The sequence below is a fragment of the Pteropus alecto genome, unplaced genomic scaffold, assembly GCF_000325575.1.
Source record: "Pteropus alecto unplaced genomic scaffold, ASM32557v1 scaffold3, whole genome shotgun sequence".
NCBI classification, from domain to species: domain Eukaryota; kingdom Metazoa; phylum Chordata; class Mammalia; order Chiroptera; family Pteropodidae; genus Pteropus; species Pteropus alecto.
Window position 1 is genome coordinate 33,465,297 of NW_006442484.1, and position 20,557 is coordinate 33,485,853.

The 20,557-nt window shown below is 35.2% G+C and overlaps 1 protein-coding gene and 1 pseudogene across 2 annotated transcripts in view; one reads left to right on the plus strand and one right to left on the minus strand.

Annotated features, from left to right (window-relative positions):
- Nucleotides 1–20,557, minus strand: part of LOC102884532 (CD302 antigen) — a 107,727-nt gene that overhangs the window by 1,129 nt on the left and 86,041 nt on the right. For both annotated transcript variants that reach the window (XM_015596691.2, XM_006921111.3), the window contains 4 exons: nt 13,006–13,116; nt 6,725–6,841; nt 5,879–6,052; nt 4,371–4,397 (listed from right to left, as the gene is read on the minus strand). In XM_015596691.2, coding sequence (XP_015452177.1) covers nt 4,371–4,397; nt 5,879–6,052; nt 6,725–6,841; nt 13,006–13,116 — 429 coding nt within the window. The remainder of the gene's footprint in view (nt 1–4,370; nt 4,398–5,878; nt 6,053–6,724; nt 6,842–13,005; nt 13,117–20,557) is intronic.
- On the plus strand, nt 14,797–14,915 carry LOC112470409 (annotated as a pseudogene).

The following is a 20,557-nucleotide window of genomic DNA, read 5'->3' on the forward strand; positions in this document are numbered from 1 at the left end:
GGGATTGCCAGTCTTGAGGCAACTCGTGAGTGGTGTGTTAATCTCTTCGGTTTTCTATATGAACTAAAGGATAGGTCTGCATTAGAAAATTTGTTATCTGTTAATTACAGGAAAAATCAGTTGCTCACTACTAAGGAAATAATTGCTATTTAATACTAATTTAAACTAAAAAGAGCAAAACACCCTTTAGGAAGAAATTTTCCTTCTTTAGCCTAATAAAAGGCAGTTGAGGAAACGTGCAACAAACATACTAAAACATAAGCTTTCATTCCCCTCATTTCTCAAACCCATATAATCCATCTTCTTAACCTAAAGTCAGCAGTGATCTGACTAAATGCAGAAACACATGTATTTTATATGGTTCTTGTGTCTACTACAGCTGGAGTATTAGCCACTCAGCTTTGAGATGTCACTTGGTTTGCCTGACAGTGCTCTCTCCATTTTTCAAACTGCTTCATCTTTTTGGACCCAAAACCCTGCTTGGTTAATCATTTGAGTATTTTATGTAAATAAAGGTAAGTGTGTATATGTAGCTGATAAGTCACTGCACATTACTCCCAAGTCCATTCTACCTTGAGTTCCCTTAAATGTTAACACCAATAGCTACTGTTAAGTCATCCAATCTCGTGATTATACTAGGTAGGCTTTACATTAATCATCAAGACTACACATACATCTTTTTTCCATTCTGACCATTCCTCTTCCTGCAACCTTCCTTAATTCTAACACTGATTGAGACCCAAATTACAAAATCCACCTTTAAAAAATGATACAACACTTGTTGGACTCTATCATTTACAGGCCAGTTTGAGCTCCTACTGTATACATAAAACTCCCAGCTTTAGAAAGTGGCAGAAAATTCAAACCATTCCCCTTGGTTTATGCTGATCCATTCTCTTGGATATCCGTCTTGTCTTTCACGCTTAATACTAATATCTGCTTGTTCACAGGAGATATAACTCCTGCATTATCTCCAGTAAGCCTTTGCTGCAGCCTGCTTAAGCTAACTTGCCATTTCCTGTGTGCTTATGCACCATGTATATCTGAGTGCAGCCACTTTTGTTCCAAAGGGGATGGCAGGCTTTCAAACATCCTTTCCATTTCCTTTTGGTCTTCAGTCATTCTGCTCAAATATGGCCTTCCCTGGCTACCTTACTAGGGAAAAAAAAGGCAACACCCCTCTCCCTTTTTTCCTGCACACACATCCTTTTTTTCTACAGTATATGTCATGTGACACATTTTACATATATTTGACCTCACTAAGATGTAAGCTTGAGAGCAGAGGCTTTTTCTATTCACTGCTGTCTTCAATGTACAATTGAAAGCCTGGAAGACAATTGTAGTTACACATTTATGAGATGTTTTTTAATGAATTTAAAGATAACAAGTTTAAGACAATGTTGGCCAGATCTTTCAACTATTCCTGATACGGATTTTGAGACCCATCATAGACCCATTTGATCTTTTCTAAACATGTTTCATTTTGCATACATTTTTCTTAAGTATACATACATAGCTTAAAATTCATGGTTCTACAGGGAACGCAGTGAACAGTACTATGCTGCTCCTGCCCCATTTACTCCTCGCCCTTAATTTCTATTCCTCAAAATTAACCCCTCCTGTTACTTTTCTGTCCCTCCCTCTTTATTTCCCCCCAGCACTTACACACACACACACCCACACCCACACACACCCACCCACTATGGATGTTGCCATTTCGCCTTAAGAACTGGATTTCTGAAGGCGGGGCGTCTCCTCCCATATGCTCACATTGCACCCGGGGTATGGTTGGTGGCTCCACCTGGGGTGCGAACCCAGGAACTGCATGTAAAGCAGACATGCTAACCACCACCATATATTTTTTATTTTTTTGCTTCTAAGGAACATGCTTAAACTGCTTTTCTTGATTTAATTTTTTAAATTGCAGTGAAATACACAAAATTTACCGTTTTTAAGTGTAGTTCAGTAGCATTAAGTGCATTCACATTGTTCTAGTATGGTATCACCATTTATCCATAGAACTCTTGCAAACCTGAAACTATAAATAATAACTTCCCTTGCCCCCCCGCCCCCACCCCAAGCCCTGGCGACCACCATTCTACCTTCTGTGTCTATGAGGTTTACTATCCTAGGGACCTCATAATTGGAATCATACAGTATTCTTTTTTGACTGGCTTATTTTGTGACGGAGCTTAATGTCCTGCAGGTCATGCATGTTTGTAGCATGTCAGAATTGCCTTTTTAAGGCCGAATAATGCCCCATAGTATATATACCACATTTGGCTTATCCATTCATCTGTTGAGACACTTGGGTTGGTTCCACCTTTTGGTTATTGTAAATAATGCTGCTGTGAAGATGGGTGTACAAATATCTTTGATTCCTCCTTTCACTTCTTTTGGGTATATACCCATAAGTGGAATTTCTGGATCCTATGGTCATTCTATTGTTAATGTTTTGAGGAGGTACCATACTGTTTTCCACAGTGGCTGCACCAATTTACCTTCCCACCAATAGTGCACAAGGTTTCCAATTTCTCTACATCATGGTCAAAACTTGTTCTGTTTCTTAGATAGCCCAGTGGGTGTGGTGCTTTGCTTGACTTTCTAAAATGTAACAAATATTCCTCTTAAAGAAGAGAGAGAAATATGCACATATTCAAACACTCCTTTTCTCTTTCATCATAGTTATATTATGGTAAGCCCCAAACAAAATATTCATGATATGCATACCTGACAAAGGAGTTGCATCCATAATTTTTTTAAAAACTACCAATAGGAAAGTGAACCAATAAAAAATAAGGGCAAAAGACTTGAACAGGCATTTCATAAAAAAAGACATCCAAATGGCTGATAAACACGTAAAGGTGCTCAATATCATTCATCACATCAAGAAAATTAAAATTACAATAAGATCACTGCATACTGCAAAAATTAAATAGGTTGACAGTAACTTTGGAACACTGGCAGTAGGAATGTAATACAGTTCAACCACTTTGAAAAATTAATGGTTTCTAATAAAGCTAAACATTAGCTACCCTATGATTACAGTTCCATTCTGGAATGTACTCAAGGAAAATGAGAATATTGGTCCAAAGAAATGTTTGAAAATGTCCTAGGCAGCTGTGGGATATTAGTGCCAAACTAGAAATGAGCCAAATGCCCATAAATAAGGGAATGTACCAACGAGTATATTTATAATATACTATGCAATAATAAAGTACAGTATATATGCACATGGACGAATGTTAAAAAAAAAAAATCCCTGAGTGAAAGAAACCACTAGAGGTAGATTTATGTGAAGTTCAAGAAAAGCAACTCTAATGTATGCTGATAAAAAGCATAGTAGTGGTTACTGGTGGAGTAGGGTGGACATTTATGGGGAAGAGGCATATGTGATGGAAATGTCCTCTAGATCTGAGCGGTAGTTACACAGGTGTATACGTAAGCAACTCTCAAGGTGTACACTTAAGATTTGTGCATTTTACCCTATGTTTATCTCAAAATATGGAGATTAAAAACTATACAATTGACAAAAGTTCAGAAGTTTTATAATGCACTCATATACTGCTGCTTGGAATGCAAGATGGTACAACTCCTCTAAAACGGTATCAATCGAAGTTATATATTGACTTTCAATTTAGCATTTCTGGTAATTAAACATGTATTTGAGCAAGGTGACTGATTCTTTGCAGCATTGTTTGTAATAGCAAAAGTTTGGAAACAGCCCAGTAGTAGTCTGAAGCTGTTTAAAAAGCTACGTGTATCCACACAATGTAAGAGTGTGTAACTGTAAAAAAGATCAATTCATAGATAATGATATGGAGAACTATCTAGAATATATTAGTGAATACATGACTGAGTCATGTATATCAGTTTGCTTATTAGCAAAAGAAACAATAGAGGTTAAAGAAGAAACGAATGGTGCCCGGTAAGGCAGAATGGGGGCAAAATGGGAGACAGACTTTTTAGTGTTTGCCTTGTATAGTTTTGCTTTTTGAACCATGTGATATATTACTGGATCCTTTTTTAAAAAAAATACATTTAGTAAACCCTTTAGATGTTTCATGAATTGTAATTATAGCATGAGGTGAAAATTTTTTAAACAAAAGATGCAGAGTCATTTACTACAAAAACATAATGGAGTTCAGTGAGAAAATATAATTTGGTGTTTAAAAAAATATTCATTTCAGACATAACTTGAAATTAATCATATTTAAAATGTTAAGTCATATTACTAAACTAACAATTTGTTCAATGTCTATGAAAGTTCTACTTTATGTTAAATAATTTTTTAAAGAGGTCTTAAGTAGTATTTTAACTTGCTAGAATCTTAATATATTTTTGTGGGAAAAATTTTACAAAAGACTTACCTGATAAATATTTCTTTTCATATGGAACTAAAATAGAAAAGAAAATTTAAATTTAACTTTGCTTTATTCTAAGATTGCCTTTAAATACTTTCAAAGTAGTTAAAAATGAACCCTTTAATAGCTTAATATCATCCATATTTTTACTGCTTGATCATTTGCCTATTTTATTGTTTTGAACTTAGTTTGGAAAAAATGATGTAGAGATCTAACTGCATTAGCTTGGTTGGTGATAAAAGAATAAGGGACTCAAGAAAAAGACTATGATGAGGTGAGGGAAATAAAAGGATTTTAGTTGGACAGTCTGTAAAAATAAACATAGTAAAAGTATACAACTGTAACCTTAACCTCATGGATTTGCTCACTATTTCTTATATTTCAGAGCTATAGTTTAATTAAAAAATTGATTTATATAATACAGCCCTGAGGTACAGTACATAAAAAAAATTTTTTTTTAATCCAATAAATACTGGAAGTTGAATGCTACTACCCTTAAAACTATGACAGATTTTACATAATCACTATAAAACTAATTGTGGTCAAAAACTCTGCTGAAGCAAGTAAAAAAAAAAAAAATGTATCTCATTCCAGATATAAGTAAAGGAAATAAATAATCAGAGACATGTATAGTTTTGGTTTACATTTGAAATAGAAGTGGGGAATACTAAGGATGCAAAGTGAGGAAATGGCTTTTTCAAGCATCCCAAAATCACATTTTGAAATTTTAAGTGTCTTTAATGAAAAAACAGTTCTTTTTAAAAGAACGAAGTTTGTCTAATGTTTAACGATAACACCAAAATGTTATTGTGGGACAGGATAACTTTGTTTACTAGAGCAGGGGTCCCCAACCCCCAGGCCGCAGACCGGTACCAGTCCATGGCCTGTTAGGAAATGGGCCTCACAGCAGGAAGTGAGTGACAGGCAAGTGAGCAGAGATTCATCTGTATTTGCAGCCACTCGCCAGAGCTAGCATCACCGCCTCCACTCCACCTCAGATCATCAGGCATTAGAGTCTCATAGGAGCACTGGTCCCTGGTGCCAAAAAGGTTGGAGACTGCTGCACTAGAGCATTCTAATGGGTCAGAAGATATTTATTTTTTTAATCCAGAATAAATTATAAACTACAATGCAGTTTTTCTTTATCCACCTAAACAAAAGAACTAATGTTCTTGTACAGAAACAATTATTTGTAAACATTAGAATTCTGGAATCGGACATGATTATTCATCACCACTTTACCTGTTCAATCAAATCACAGGCAAAGATGCTATGATAATTCTTTTGAACAACAGAAGAAATTCTGACTTCTTGTAAGTTCTAAGAAGCAGATAGAATAAAAATATGTATGGTTCACCTGATCCAGCCCTATCTCTGAAATGTAGGAGAATTAACGTATTTGACTTCAAAGAGATTTGGGAGCAAACCATCCTAATCTGAAATCTTACTCCTTATATTGAGGCACACTTATCTCACCCTTCTTAGAATGGAAAAATGTCTTCAATTATACTTACTAGCTGCTTTACAAAGGGTTCCTTGCACAGAAGAAACTTCACAATTTCCTTTTTTCCATTCACCAGTTGTGGTGTGCAAATAGGCACAGGTGTCAACTAGATCCTCCTCATCGTCTTGATCTGTCCACTTACCAAATGTCATATTTGACTTATCAAACCACTTGAAACTCTCATCTGTCAGATAAGAATATTTTCAACATCATCACAATATAAAAGAAAGCCAAAAGGGTCTAGAATTAAAGGTGGGAAGTTATTAAGGTATGTCTGGTCTAAACTTTTGGTTGTAGGATTTAAATTAGAAGGAGGAATATACTCTGTCTATAGGAATATACTCTGTTTATTTGTTCAAGAAGCCTCTGAAGATGTCATATTTGTAAAGAAAAAAATATAACTTTTATGAGAAATAGCCAAGAAAATGGCTAAATGATTAATAGTAACCTTAGTAATTTCATTTTGGAAATAATTATATGTGAACTTTATATTCCATAGGGACAATAAATACATTAACATGATATAACCCTGATACTTCAGTCTACCTGTATCCTATTAATCATTGACACTAATGCTGATTTTTATTACCCTACCATATTGCAAAAATACTGAGCCTAGAACCACATTTTAATCCAGACAAAAGAATCACCTTTGACTTTCACATGTGAAACACATTGAGCTGCTCAGGAAGAAAGCTATAGTACAAGCCATGGGTGCATACTAAAAATACAGTATCTGGAGACCAGAGGAAACATCAGCTTAAACTAGAGAATTGAAGAAGCTAAAAAAGTCACCAATTTTATAAATATTAAGGAAACAAAGTTGATATCCCTCAAGGTAAAATGTATCACTTACCATCTGTATCAAAAAACATGCCTAGGAGGATATTATCTGGACCTTTCCATTGCTTTTTCAAAGTATCTAGGATAAAAGCATTTTCTTCTTCATTGTGTATGCTTATCATGTCTGCTCCTGAAATTATTTTAAAAAGAAAAAATGTCAGCATGTTCCCAGAACCGATGAAAATCACATGAAGTATATAAAATTATACATTATTATATATGCATGTTACACTTTTACATTTTTAAAAAATTTAACAAGAATATTATACATTTCTGAAGAGACTATAATCAGAAAAAATAACGTGATAATGATAAATTGAGCAAAATCATTTTATACTCTCATTCACTCGTAACCACATAAACGAGAACATGGGGAGGCTTAAGCAGTAAAACACACTTTACACATCTCTCAACTTAACTTTTCCCCTTTACCAGCTTACTCTAGCAATCACAGCCCATCCTGCCCTCATTTCAGAAGTGTAGGAGAGGTAGCTCTGACCACACCCAGGAGAGCTGCACAGTATGAGGGCAACTTGCCAGAACAGTCCCAAAACCTAATGAAGTTTTAAGTAACAAGCAGTCTCTGACCTGCCTCACTTAACTGGACTTTATGCACCTGCTGCCTGAAGCCAGTGTTTTCCCATATCTTCCTTTGTGGTCATCCTTAGGACTAAGTCCAGGTTAAGGAAACCAACTGATAAAGGAGGTCCTCATTCTCATTGGATAGCTGATTTTTCCTGGGAGTGTCTCACCTGGTTCTAGAGTAAGGAGGAGCAGGCACACATATTTTGTCTCACAAAAATTGTTTTATCCTTAACAATCTATAAGCTACATAGCAACCTATAAACATTAGTAACTTCACTTTTCCAAGAGATATTTAACCCATTTCTTACCCGATGATTCTCTTGCAAATTAAAAAAAAATAATGTCACTATCTTAGATAATACCTATGAGAAAATGCTATGGAGTTTCTCTCATGATATTTATATTTTTGCAGAATAAAACAATGATTGAATGATGACATCAAAGCTTAGTATAGCAACCAGAAATCTGTTGGGGAGGGTAGCTCTAACACCTGGGGAAGACAGGAAAAACAGGTAACATCCTTTCAGCTGTCCTCAGCTAAACGAGGAATATAAAAATGTTCCTAAGAAACAAGACTTTCCAGCCTTAGGTATTATGGAAATAACAACTTTCCTATTACTTTCCAAGGAGAAGTAGTTGATCCTACACACATTTTAAAGTTATCTTGGAGGCTTTGTGTACTATAATGAGTTAAAATACATGAAGAGATAAGAAGTCTTTCCTACTATTGAATTACATTCTTCTCAAATCACGCTGATGACAAAGGCTCTGGAGAACTTCAGAATACAGGCATACCACAGAGATAATGTGGGTTGGGTTCCATACAACCACAAAGTATTGAAATAAAGTGAGTATTGCGATAAAGCAAGGCATCTTTTTGCGGGTGGAGGGTCTAGCCTTCGATTTGTAAAAAAACTATATGTGAAGCACAAAAGAATGAGGTATGCTGGAACTGTCTTAGATCTGTGGTTCTCCAACTTTGGTGTGCATCGGAATCAGCTGGAGGGTTTGTTCAAACAGTGCTGGGCCCTACACTCAGAGTTTCTCTGATGCAGCAGAAATGAGATGGAGCCTGAGAATTTACATTCCTAACAAGTTCCCAGGTGATGCTGCTGCTGCTGCTGCTGCTGCTGCTGCTACAGAGACCACACTGAAAATTACAGGAGGCTTAAATAATAAGCTATTGCAAATGTGGGTTGGGTTCCATACAACCACAAAGTATTGAAATAAAGTGAGTATTGCGATAAAGAAAGGCATCTTTTTGCGGGTGGAGGGTCTAGCCTTCGATTTGTAAAAAAACTATGTGAAGCACAAAAGAATGAGGTATGCTGGAACTGTCTTAGATCTGTGGTTCTCCAACTTTGGTGTGCATCGGAATCAGCTGGAGGGTTTGTTCAAACAGTGCTGGGCCCTACACTCAGAGTTTCTCTGATGCAGCAGAAATGAGATGGAGCCTGAGAATTTACATTCCTAACAAGTTCTCAGGTGATGCTGCTGCTGCTGCTGCTGCTGCTGCTGCTACAGAGACCACACTGAAAATTACAGGAGGCTTAAATAATAAGCTATTGCATTTATGACCACTCTAAAATCAATATGTTTTTGTAATAACGGTTAAATGGGAAAGAAAAAGAGCTCCTATTATGTACTGATACGGTAAGGAAAATCTGTATTAAGTTACATCTTTTAAAAGAGGCTTAACCAAGAAATTTAACTATGGGGGGAAAAAAACAAAAATCTCCCCCCAAAACATACCATACTGGTAAAAAAGAAAATCACAAACTGGGCAGACTAAAGCTACATTATAAATAAAAAATAAAAAAGCAAACATCTTAATAGAAAAAAAAAATTGATCTCAGGCTAAAAAAAGGCACTTCAACCCCACAAAAGGAAAAATAAGAAATATGTGAAAAATGCAGTCTCACAAAAATTAAACTTTCAGATTAAACAGTGTTGGCCGTGAATGTAGAAAAATAGGAACTGACAAATGGTCATTTGGAGTAAAAATTAGTACAGCCTTTTTGAAGACAATTTGGCAAGATGTCTCAAAATCCCTTTTAAAAGTACATACTCTTTGACCTAACAATTACGCTGAGGCAATCATTAAGCACAATCACTGATGTTCATTCAATACATGTTGCTTATGACACTGAAAGAACTGGAAATAATAGGCAACATCAGAGGATTAATTAGATCAATTATGGCATTCCTCTATAGTGGAATAATGTAGTTATTAGGAAATATGTATTCCATATTTACTGCCATGGAAAAACTTTTAAGGGAAAAGGTAGATTATAGAATAGTTTACCTGATCTGTCTGTCTATCTTTCTATCTATCTATCTATCTATGGCAAACATTAAAATTACATTTGCCTAGAAGGAAAGGGAAGGTCTAGAAGGATACTTAATCAAAATGTTAACAGTTATTACATTTCCTTAGGGTGGTGCAATTTAGGGTGATTTTGTTTGATTTTTAAAATATTTGCATATATGTTTTTCTAAGTTTTCTATAGTGATCCTTAATTGTGTAATTAAGAAAGAATTTTTAAAAGAAAAAAAAATTGACCTTTAAAATACTTAATAATACTGTAATCAATCCAAACTTGAGACTCAGCAAGATTCTTTCTCTGAGTCATATCGCCATTTTAACTCTGTGATGGTTCCAACTGCTATCACCTCCTGTCTGTTAAATGTCATACAAACTTTTACCCTAGTACACACGAGTACTTACTTGTGAAATGTGACCAAAGTGCCACACTAGAAAAATCCTCAAGAGAAATACTTAAGTAGGTTATAGTTTAGGCTTAAGTGTTCAGAGATGAATTTTCATCCTTCTCTCTGACCTTGGAGAAGCCAGTGGAACTTTAATGATTTTTAACATTGTAATCTAATTAGATACTGTATAAACTTAAATTACTATGTCAGGCAAATATGACACACTTTCATTTTCTTTAACAAATGACAGCATAAGTCCCTTAAGAATACATGTGCACAAGCAAAATTTTCTTTACAACAAATTACCAGTGACACTACCTGCTGAGATGTAATTTGGGTCTTTAATTCTTTTTATGGCTAGTGACATAGCTCATAGATCACAAACAGGAGAGACTGAAAATATTTTTTTCTCATAATGATAATATATAAATTAAAGGTAAATGTTGCAATATAAGAAAAAATTTAGCCTCTCACAATTATTTTCCTAAGTGAATAAAAGTATCAAGAAAAAAGATATTACTCAGCCATAAGAAGAGATGAAATACTGCCATTTGTGACAACATGGATGGACTGTGAGATAATCATGCCAAGCAAAATAAGCCAGAAAAAAAAAGTTGAAAATCACATGATATTACTTATATGTGGACTATAAACCTAAAAGCAACAAATGAACAGGACAAACAAACAGACTCATGGACATGGACAATAGGCTAGTGGTTACCAGAGGGGAAGGGGAGGTAGACAAGGTAAGGGGGGTCAAATATGTGGTGACAGAAAGAAATCTATGGGAGGTGAACAGTGTAAATATATATATGCCTTACTGTTAAAATGTACAGCTGAAACTGGATTTCGTTAACCAATGTCATCATAATTAATTAATTTAAAAAAAAAGAAAAAGAAGAGGTAACATTAAGTAAATTAGCACAAGGCCCTGGGGATATTTCTAAATATAGCTTTCTGCAGCCCAAAAGGTAACAAATAACTCATTTTCTATACATACCCCTAGATAGGTTTAAGATATGATTTTGTATATTCTAGTATTCCTTGTGCTTTGTCTTCTACATACAAAGCAAACACTGAATTAAGGTCCATCTACTGTTCTAAACCAAAACATCCTAGCCAAAAAAAGTAACAGTATTATAAATTAATTTTAGCTAATTTTCTGATTCATGAAATGGGTATTTCACTGGAAGCAAATGTGATTAAGAACTCTGGTCCTAAAGTCAGTCAAATAAATGGTGAGGTTATCAGAAATGTATGAAGAATATTAAATCAATAAGGTAAACTGAATTTATACATTTTAACAGGGAGAAGACATTTTTCTTTACACACGAGACAAATTGTATAAGTAGATCTGTACACAACAATTTAAAATTCCTAAATGGTTACTCTGCTTGAACTAATAGAGTTAATGAACTTCAAAACAAGCAATCAAAAATCAGGCCACAGAGTTGCTGAGAGTATTTCAATTTTGTTTTGCTTTGTTTGCCAAAGAAAAATAGCAAATACAGATAACCACGGCTGATTTGTAGAGGAAGTCAATCACAAGTATTCACTGTGCCTCTGTACAGTAAGCAGTTGTTTAATTGCTTAAGATGGGTATTAAAGCTGGACAATGAACTTTCACTTTATGGTTCATGCAAGCTAATAAGAATATAGAAACGTCTTCTCAACTCTCAGCCTCCAATATAATTTGTTTATCGACATCTGTGTTTATGTCTAAGTATTGCTAGTACAAATGAGTTTTTAAAAAGACAGAATAGTTGTAGAGGAAATCACATTTAAAAAACCTTGTAAGACCAGCAAAATTCCTATTATTCAATACTCTTGAAAAGAAACCAGATCGACATGTTGGAAATTTTGTCTTGTTTTCAAAGAGCCAATGTTCACCATCATTTAAAAGGTAAGAGTTTTTCCAAAGGAAACAAATATGTATTGAGTACTACGTAGCACTTAGTAGGATTAAAAACTTCTATGCTTAACATTTATTCTCTCTATAATAAATGGATATGCTTTTAATTAAAGTATCTCTAATACAATTTGATATTCTCCCAAAATGTTTTACTGGTAGGTTGTCAGAAATTATGTTTTTAGATTTCTAAATGCTGGAGTGATAAATGTGCCTAAGACAAAATTTAATGAAATGATCAAGAGATCTTCAGATCTCTAACAGTAATATAAAGCACTAAAGAATCAAGGACTCTCATCTCATCATCGTAGATATTTCGGTTGAAGAAGATGCTAGTTTATATCATAGTTTAGTTTTAAGCTGATGAGGATCACAATAATTAGAGGCTTAACAACAAGGATGCACTTTGGGCTAAGCAGCCAAATATATAAAGGGCACCCAAGCACGCCTTTTTAAAAATAACATTTTTATTTAAAATACTTCACAATGTAAAGCTACAAATCTGTTTCCCAGATAATATTGTACACATCCTCTAGCAAACAGCCTTTTCTCATTTTTCTTTAACATACACTTCTTTACCACAGTCTCACTTCATGGTCCCATGTAGTCTGACCTCTGCCCACACACATGCCTGAAACAGTACTTTCAGAGCAGAAAAACAGAGTGATTACTAAAGTCACCCTAGTTTGAATCCTGGCTCTGCCAATTTCTGTGTGACTTCAAACAAATAGTTGAACTAAATTTCTTCTCTTGATGAAAGGAGGCTAATAATAAACTACCTGATAGGTTTGTTATAATAATTAAAGCCAGTTAAAATATATGATGTGCTTAGGCACAGTGCCTGGCACAGAGTACACACATTTACTGTTGTTGCTAAAGTTTTATCACTCTGCTTTGGACAGTATTGTCTAACATCTGTCTTCCAACTCAAGAGTTAAATGTACACACAATTCCACTGCCTGTGACTTGTGTATTGTAGAATAAAATTATTATAAGGATCCAGGTAAAAGTGAAGTATGACAAAACCACTTTTAAAAAATATTAGTGAACACTATTTACTGATTTATGTGGGGGGAAAAGCTCCTTACCATGGTCAGTACACTGATTTCTGGCATCCTCTATGCTTTCTACTTTGATGGTTTTTTGAAGAAAAATGTAACAGCTGTCTTGGAACTGAACCCAGGTAGATGAAGGACAGTCTATGTGGAAAAAGAGAAACACTGTTAAATAACTCGAGAATAAGAATTTCATGAATTCCTAAAGATAAGTATATTAGATATTAAATTTTCACAGAAAAAAAGGCAATTGCCCTTGTTAATTTAACAACAAGGCTCTGAATCTCTGTTAAAATAAGAAATTGATGAGTATGATAGGAATTACTTTTCTCCACTGTATATGTGGGAAAAGAGAAATGAGCAAGTGATTCTCTTCTGATTTTACTGAACAAAGTTTTAAGTCTTTGGGTTGCTTAGGAGTTAAGACATAAATTACAGTATTATTGCCAACATTAATTGCTCGCTATAATGTTATCTTTTCAGTATGCAGTAACAATGTTAAAAGTCTTAGTTTTACAAGATCTTTTTGTTAAAATTAAAACAGAATAAAACAAGTTGCTCAAGTTATGAATATTCAAACAAGTTTTCATATTGCACAGGAAAACAAGATTGATGTTCTTAATTTAACACCTCATCAAAGCTAGTTCTATGAAACAGATCCATCTCTCTTCCTCTACTGCTGTAGGGTAGAGACTCACCTCCTTCATTTCTGCGTTGGTCTCTCTTTTGTTGTTTGTGGTCATTATAAAGGCATACATTTTTAAGCGTTGGTTCTGGAATTTCATTAGTTAGCATTAGAATCAAAAGTAGGCCTGTAAGGGTTTGGTTTCATTAGCCAGAATGGATAAAGGATATGAGGATTTACTGAATTCCAGTGAATAAAGGAGCACAAGGCCTTAATTTTCCATATTCTCTTGGGTCTCATAGGGAAAATCAGTAAGATTTTACCTAGTTTTATTTTAAAGTCCTGTATGTACTATAATTTTAATATAAACAAGTAGAAGAATGCCCTACTACAAAGATCAGAACTTAACAGTCAGCTGTTTGTCCAAATTCAGCAACCTTGATTTTACTAAGTTCAGAATATAGCAGAGACTATTAGTTGTCCCCAGTACTTGACCTCAGCGTCTTATGTAGTACAGAGTACGTGGCCACCAAGCTAGATTACTTCCCAGTCTTCTGGTAACTTCTGGATAATAAGTTGTGAGCAGAAGTAAAATGTAAAAAATGAGCTTTTAAAAGGAAGAAGTGTGCTACCTCAATCCTCCTGCCCCTTTCCCACTGGCTAGAATGTAGTTGGCCATCTTTAATCCTATAAACAATGGAAACGGCCTAGGAATAACAGAGCAACAAGGTGAAAGGATCCTAGGTGGAGCCATCGTATCATACTCAGATTGTAACGAGAAAGAAAATAAACTCCTATCTGTTTAAGCCACTGTTAATTAGGGTCACCGTTACAGCAGCTGTATCACTAACTTAATCAATACAGTGGGTTACTTAAAATTATCCTAATGTATGAGATGCGAGTTTTTCCCTGGCCTCATACTGCTTGTTTCATTTGGTAGTTTAACCATCCAAGATGTACTAGCAATGAGGGTAGGTGTCCCAAAGCACAATTTATCCTGTGCACAGGTTTTTCTTTTCCTGCTGTTTTATAAGCACCTGCATTACGCATGGGACTACCTTGACTTGAACTCTGGTAGGAATCTAGAACTTTCCCATTATGGTGGCTTAAAGATAGCTGGATGGGGATATTTTAGCCAATAAGCATTTTCCTTTGGGAAAATGCTTTTCATGAAATATTAAGTAAAAAAAAAAATTCTAGTCTACGGCCATGCCACCCTGAACAAGCCCGATCCCGTCTGATCTCGGAAGCTAAGCAGGGTCAGGCCTGGTTAGTACTTGGATAGGAGACAACCTAGGAAGACCAGGTGCTGTAGGTGTAAAAAATAAAAAAATAAGGGATTGTAAACTGACAAGGTCCTTGCAATCTGTGAGGTCAACAAAGGGTTACCTTGCCTAAAAAAAAAAGAATTCTGGCTATAAAATTATATGTGCAGTGTGATCCCAAATTTTAAAAAGCAAGGAAGTACAGAAAAGGTCAGGAATTGAAGAGCCCAGACACCTTTGTAGGAAAAAGGTTCAGGAAGGGGTGGAAAACAAGATCCTTGGTTTAGAGCCCGTATGTGGAGCAGCTAGACCCTTCGATCCTCTTCTGAGAAACAGTACTCAGCCATGTCATTTTCACTATACACCTCTGCTGCCTTCTTTGAAAGTGTGGTCCTCACTCAGAGGAAGACTTATTTCTCCAAATCTACTTCCAGACCATCAAACATTATTCTCTGTCCACTCATCCTTTGAGATCCAGGCCATCTACATATACCACCTTCTTCAAGACATCACCAGTGGAATTTATTTTGATGTCCATTTGCATTTCCATTACATAGTTTTTCCTCTTCTAAGTCACCATCCAACGACTGGGTAAAGTACCAGAAGGAACATGGCTTTGAAGTCAGACAGACTAGGGTTTTTTATCTTGGTAGTGAGACCTTGGACAACTTATTTCCTGTGTTTCCTCAGTGGGAAAACAAAAATTCATTGGATGGTTGTGAACAGTAAGTACAAAACTACACAGCATAGTGCCTAATACAAGGAAGGTTCTCAAAACATGTAGCTTTTATTAACTATCATCATTCTTGGTACCCTTCCCTACTAGGCAGTGACATCTCTGAAAACAGGGACTGAGCCTCATTAATTATTGGATCCCAAACACCTCAGAAAGCGCTTGGACTATAAAAGAAATTTAAAATATTTGCTGAATGAATCCTGTCTCTTTTTCATCCTTAAAAAGCTTAATATATCATCTATTCAGCATCTTCAAACACTCCCTTTCCAGTGTATTCATCGTTTTCTTCTAGAAGCATGCTAAGTTTCTTATAACCTAAAATATAACTGGATTGACCTTGCTGCCATTTCTCATACTTTTACTGGTATATCTTTTAAGAAGTAAACTTTTAATTGAAATACACCATACAATGTGCAAGTCATAAGTATATAGCTTGGTGAATTTTCATAAAACGAATACATCCATATAACTATCAGCAAGATTAAGAAACAGAATATTAACCCCTTTTAGTCGCCATTCCCCTCCAAAGGAAATCACTATTCTATTTCTAATACCACAGATTAGTTTTGCCTGTTTTTGAACTTTATAGTAATGAAATCACACAGTATGTACTCTTTTCTGTCTGGTTTCTTTTGACAAACATTACTTTTATGAGATTCATTCATGTCGTAGTATGTAACCATAGGTTGTTCTTTCTCATTCTTCTGTTGATTAATATTTGGGTAGTTTCTAGTTTGTGGCCACTACAAGTAATGCTGCTATAACATCCTGTGCATATCTTGTGGTACATATATGCATGCTTTCTTGTGGGCATATTTCTAGAAGTGGATTGCTGGGTCATAAAGTGTATACATGTATCTAGTTTTAGCTGATACTGTGAAACACTTTTCCAAAGTAACTATAAATCTTATAAGTAGCAAGTAATTTTTTTAAAATCCAGTTTGATAATCTGTCTTTTAATTGGAGCATTTCCATTACTATTGAATGTAATTACTAATGTACAAGTTGATATCTACTATCTTACTATTTGTTTTCTATTTGTCCTACTTGTTTTATGTTCCTTTTTCCTCCTTTTATCTTCTTTTTGGATTAAATATTCTTAAATTCCATTTTTTTCTTTTAGCTTATTATATATTCTTTATTTTTAATTTCTGTAGTGGGTGCTATGAAAATTACAGCATGCAACCCTGGATTCTTAGTATCTAAAATAAATTAGTATTTTTACCACTTCTTAGACAATGCTAGGATCCCAGACAAAGCTAGACATATGTACCTCCCTTCATGCACCTCCCTTCCTTTGTGTTTTATCACTATTTTGCATGGTCAGTGTTCCTTTAAACACATATTTACCTACTCTGTTGCTCTTCGTTTCTTCTTACATTTTTTGTATTACTGAGATAATTTTCCATTTGCCTGAAGAAATTCCTTTGGTGTTTTCTTTAAGTACAGGTCTACTACAAGCTCCCTTAATTCTTGATTTTCTGTAAATGTCTTTCTATTGCATTCATGTTCGAAGGATTTTTTTTTTTTTTTTCCAAATACGGAATCCTACAGTGGCAGCTTTTCTTTCATTTAAGATGTAATTTTATTGTTTTGGCTTCAATTATTCCCACTGAGAAATCCAGTCAGTCTGGCGCTCTTTCTGTCTGCTTTCAAGATTTTCTTTATCTTTGGTTTTAGCATTTTGATAGTGTATGCCTACTTGTTTTCTTTGTTTTTTTAATCCTGCTAAAAAATCAATGTACTTCTTGAATCTGTAGGTTATTGGTCACTTTTGGAAAATAATCGCTCCAAATAATACTTTTACTCCATTTTCTCTCTCCTCCCTTTCTGAGACTCAAATTATATATATGTTAGACTTTTCACCATGTCCCATATGTTCTTTTTGCTCTTTTCTATGTTTGTAATACTTTTCACTCTCCATACTATAATCTTGTTCTTTCTGGTTTACTATCCTACTTTTCAGTTTTAACAAAAGTGCTATGAAACTCATCTATTGAGTTCATAATGCCATTGATTTCTCAGTTATAGAATTTCAATGTTTATATTTTTATATATCCTTGGTCTCTGGTGAAATTCTCTACCTTATTATCTATATCCTTGAACTTACTAACAGTTAAAGTCTATTTCTGATCATTCTAATTTCTGGGTCATCTGTTGGTCTGTTTTTATTTTTATTTTTTCTTTCCCCTTTTGGCCTGTGTCTTGTTATGCATGGTAGTTTGTTTTTGTTTGTTTGTTTGTTTGTTTAAATCAAAAACAAGACACTGTGTAGGAAAAAATGAAGAGACTCTAGTTGATGTTATTCTCCTCTAGAAAGGATTCTGGTAGGCAGCTAGAGTACTGAAGATTACATTAATACAATCAGGGATTGAGTTGACCTGAAGAGGTGTAGCCTTTGTGAGGCCCAATATCCATGGATTTCAATGGAAAGTCTTGATCTTAACTAGATCCCCTTCTCTTTGGCGAGTTAAAACTATAAGTTTTGTCTCCTTAAACACCAGGAGACTGCCAAAAACTCTGCTCTACTTTTAGCTGCTTAAAATTTTGGCAACTCTCCTAAGAGGAAAAATAACACACACAGTATTGGGCTCACCTCAACAAACTACCTTAGCAGCTCTCTGAGCTGCAAATACAACTCTTGTGGGATTTTCTCTAGATTTTATAGTTATTCTTAGTGGGAACATTAGCATCACACTCCCTTATAGTCAGAAGCAGAATTCCCACTTTCATGCTTTTGAATAATTTTTCGTCCATCTAGCCATCATCCATCCAACAAACATTTGCTGAGCCACTCGTATGTGTCTGAATGAGTAGTGCTAAGGAGTAAAGAGAAAGGGATATAAAGAGGAATGAGCCCTATACCTAAAGTGCTCAGTCTGTTGGGAGAGTTAGACATATACATAAAAGATGTTACAAATGTATGACCGGCAAAATGCTATAAAGATGTAAAAGAAGGAGAAATAACTTGTAGAGTAAGGGACATTTCAAAAAGGAGGCAATATTTGAGCTACAACTCACAGAATAAATGAGTTTGCCATGCAGAAAAGGAAAAAGAGAGAGAAATCCCAGGCAGAGGGAATGTCGTAAAAACCAAAACAACAGGCGCCTAGTAAGGAATCAAATATTCGTTGAATGAGTGAACTAGGCAGATCTCTCCCTCCTCCCACTTCTCCCACCAGATAATGTTGTCTCTGTATTAAGACATGATTGATAAAACAAATAATCATTTCCAGAATGAAACTCAAATCGAAAGTCACAAGGGCAGATATTCTGAATTGCAAACTTTGATTTTCTTTTTTTCTTCTCTTGCTTTTTCCTTTTGATTTTCTTTAGCCTTATGTAATTTTAAAAAATGAAATGGAAATGGACCCCATCACCACATTTAATGATACCTGAAACACCTTTATAAATCATTGGAAGTACTTGAATCATGGGTTGAGAAATGTTCCTTGTATTATTTCTAATGAAAGCTACACATAGTATTTCCTATTGGTAATAAATAACTCAAAACTTTTTAAAAATCAATAATTTAAAAACACTTTATGTGGAATAAAGCATGTCTATTAAGTACACAAGAAAAATCAACACCAAGTGAAGTAAAATTTATAAATTACTTCCTTGTATACTTACAGTTAGTTCTTATGCGTTATAAATTATAATGAGCCCTGATCTCTAAACCATCTATTGATTAAAGTGTATTCTTATTCTGGCGGCAGCTCATGTGTCAATTCTCCATGAAGTGTCCAACCCTCACCTTCCTGTAACCTCTGACTTCTCAGAACTTCTATTTTTGTACTGCACTATCTGTGAGAGTCCTTTCTAGCTGCAAGAACTACAGACTTGCTCAGGTTACCCCAAATGATAGATATCTATTGTACAGATATATGGGGTAATAAGAAATTTGAGGTTCCTATCTCAGCAAACAGGACTCTTGGGGTTCTTATACCAGGTCCCACTTTGGGCTACTGCCTAGCCTAGAGTAGTCAGTCTCTGTGATCTGTTAGTGACCTATTGCCATGTAGCAAATTAGCAGCTTAAACCAACAAGAAACCTTTATTATCTCACAAAGTTTCTCTAGATCCAGAATTCAGAAGCAGCTGCTTCACTGGGTGATTTTGGCTTGGGGTACCTCATGAAGTTGCAGTCAAGATGTTGGCCAGGGCCTCAGCCATTTGAAAATTGAATTGGAGCGGGAGGATCAGCCTCCAAGAAGGCTCATTCATATGGATGGTGAGTTGGTGTTAGCTGTGGGTAGGAAGCCTCAGTTCCTCACCACAGGGCTCTGCACAGGCCTGCTCAGGAGTCCTTATGACATGGCAGCTGGCTTCCCTCAGAGAAAATGATTCAAATGAGAACAAGATAAAAGTGCAATATCTGTTTAAGCCAGCCTTGGGAGTCACACTCTGTTACTTCCACAATATCCTATTGGTTATATAGGTCAGTCCTCTTCAGGGTGGGGGTGAGCTACACAGGAATATGAATCCTAGGAGGTGAGGATCATTTGCAGCTGTCTTAGAGGTTAGCAACCACAGATAGTGATAAGTACTACAAAGAAAACTTAAAACAGAGAACAAGATCCTCAGTGTAAGGTAGAGGTTAAGGTTACAATCTTAGAAAGGAGACTAAGAAGATATCATTATATAAATGACATATAAAAAAAGGTCTGAATGAGCTGAAGGAGAAAAGGATATCTAGGTCAGACAAAGGGAATAGCAAACTCAAGGCCCCTGAGATAGGAGTGAGTATGATGATGACAATGACAATTACAGTGAATCAAAGACCATTGTTAAAAATTAAATAAGCCATATAAGACAGAGAGAGAGAGAGAGAGAGAGAGAGAGAGAGAGAGAGAGAAAGAAAGAAAGAAAGAAAGAAAAAGAAAGAAAGAAAAAGAAAGAGAAAGAGAAAGAAAAACTATAGGCAGAAAAATAGAAACAAACTGTTGACTCACTTCCT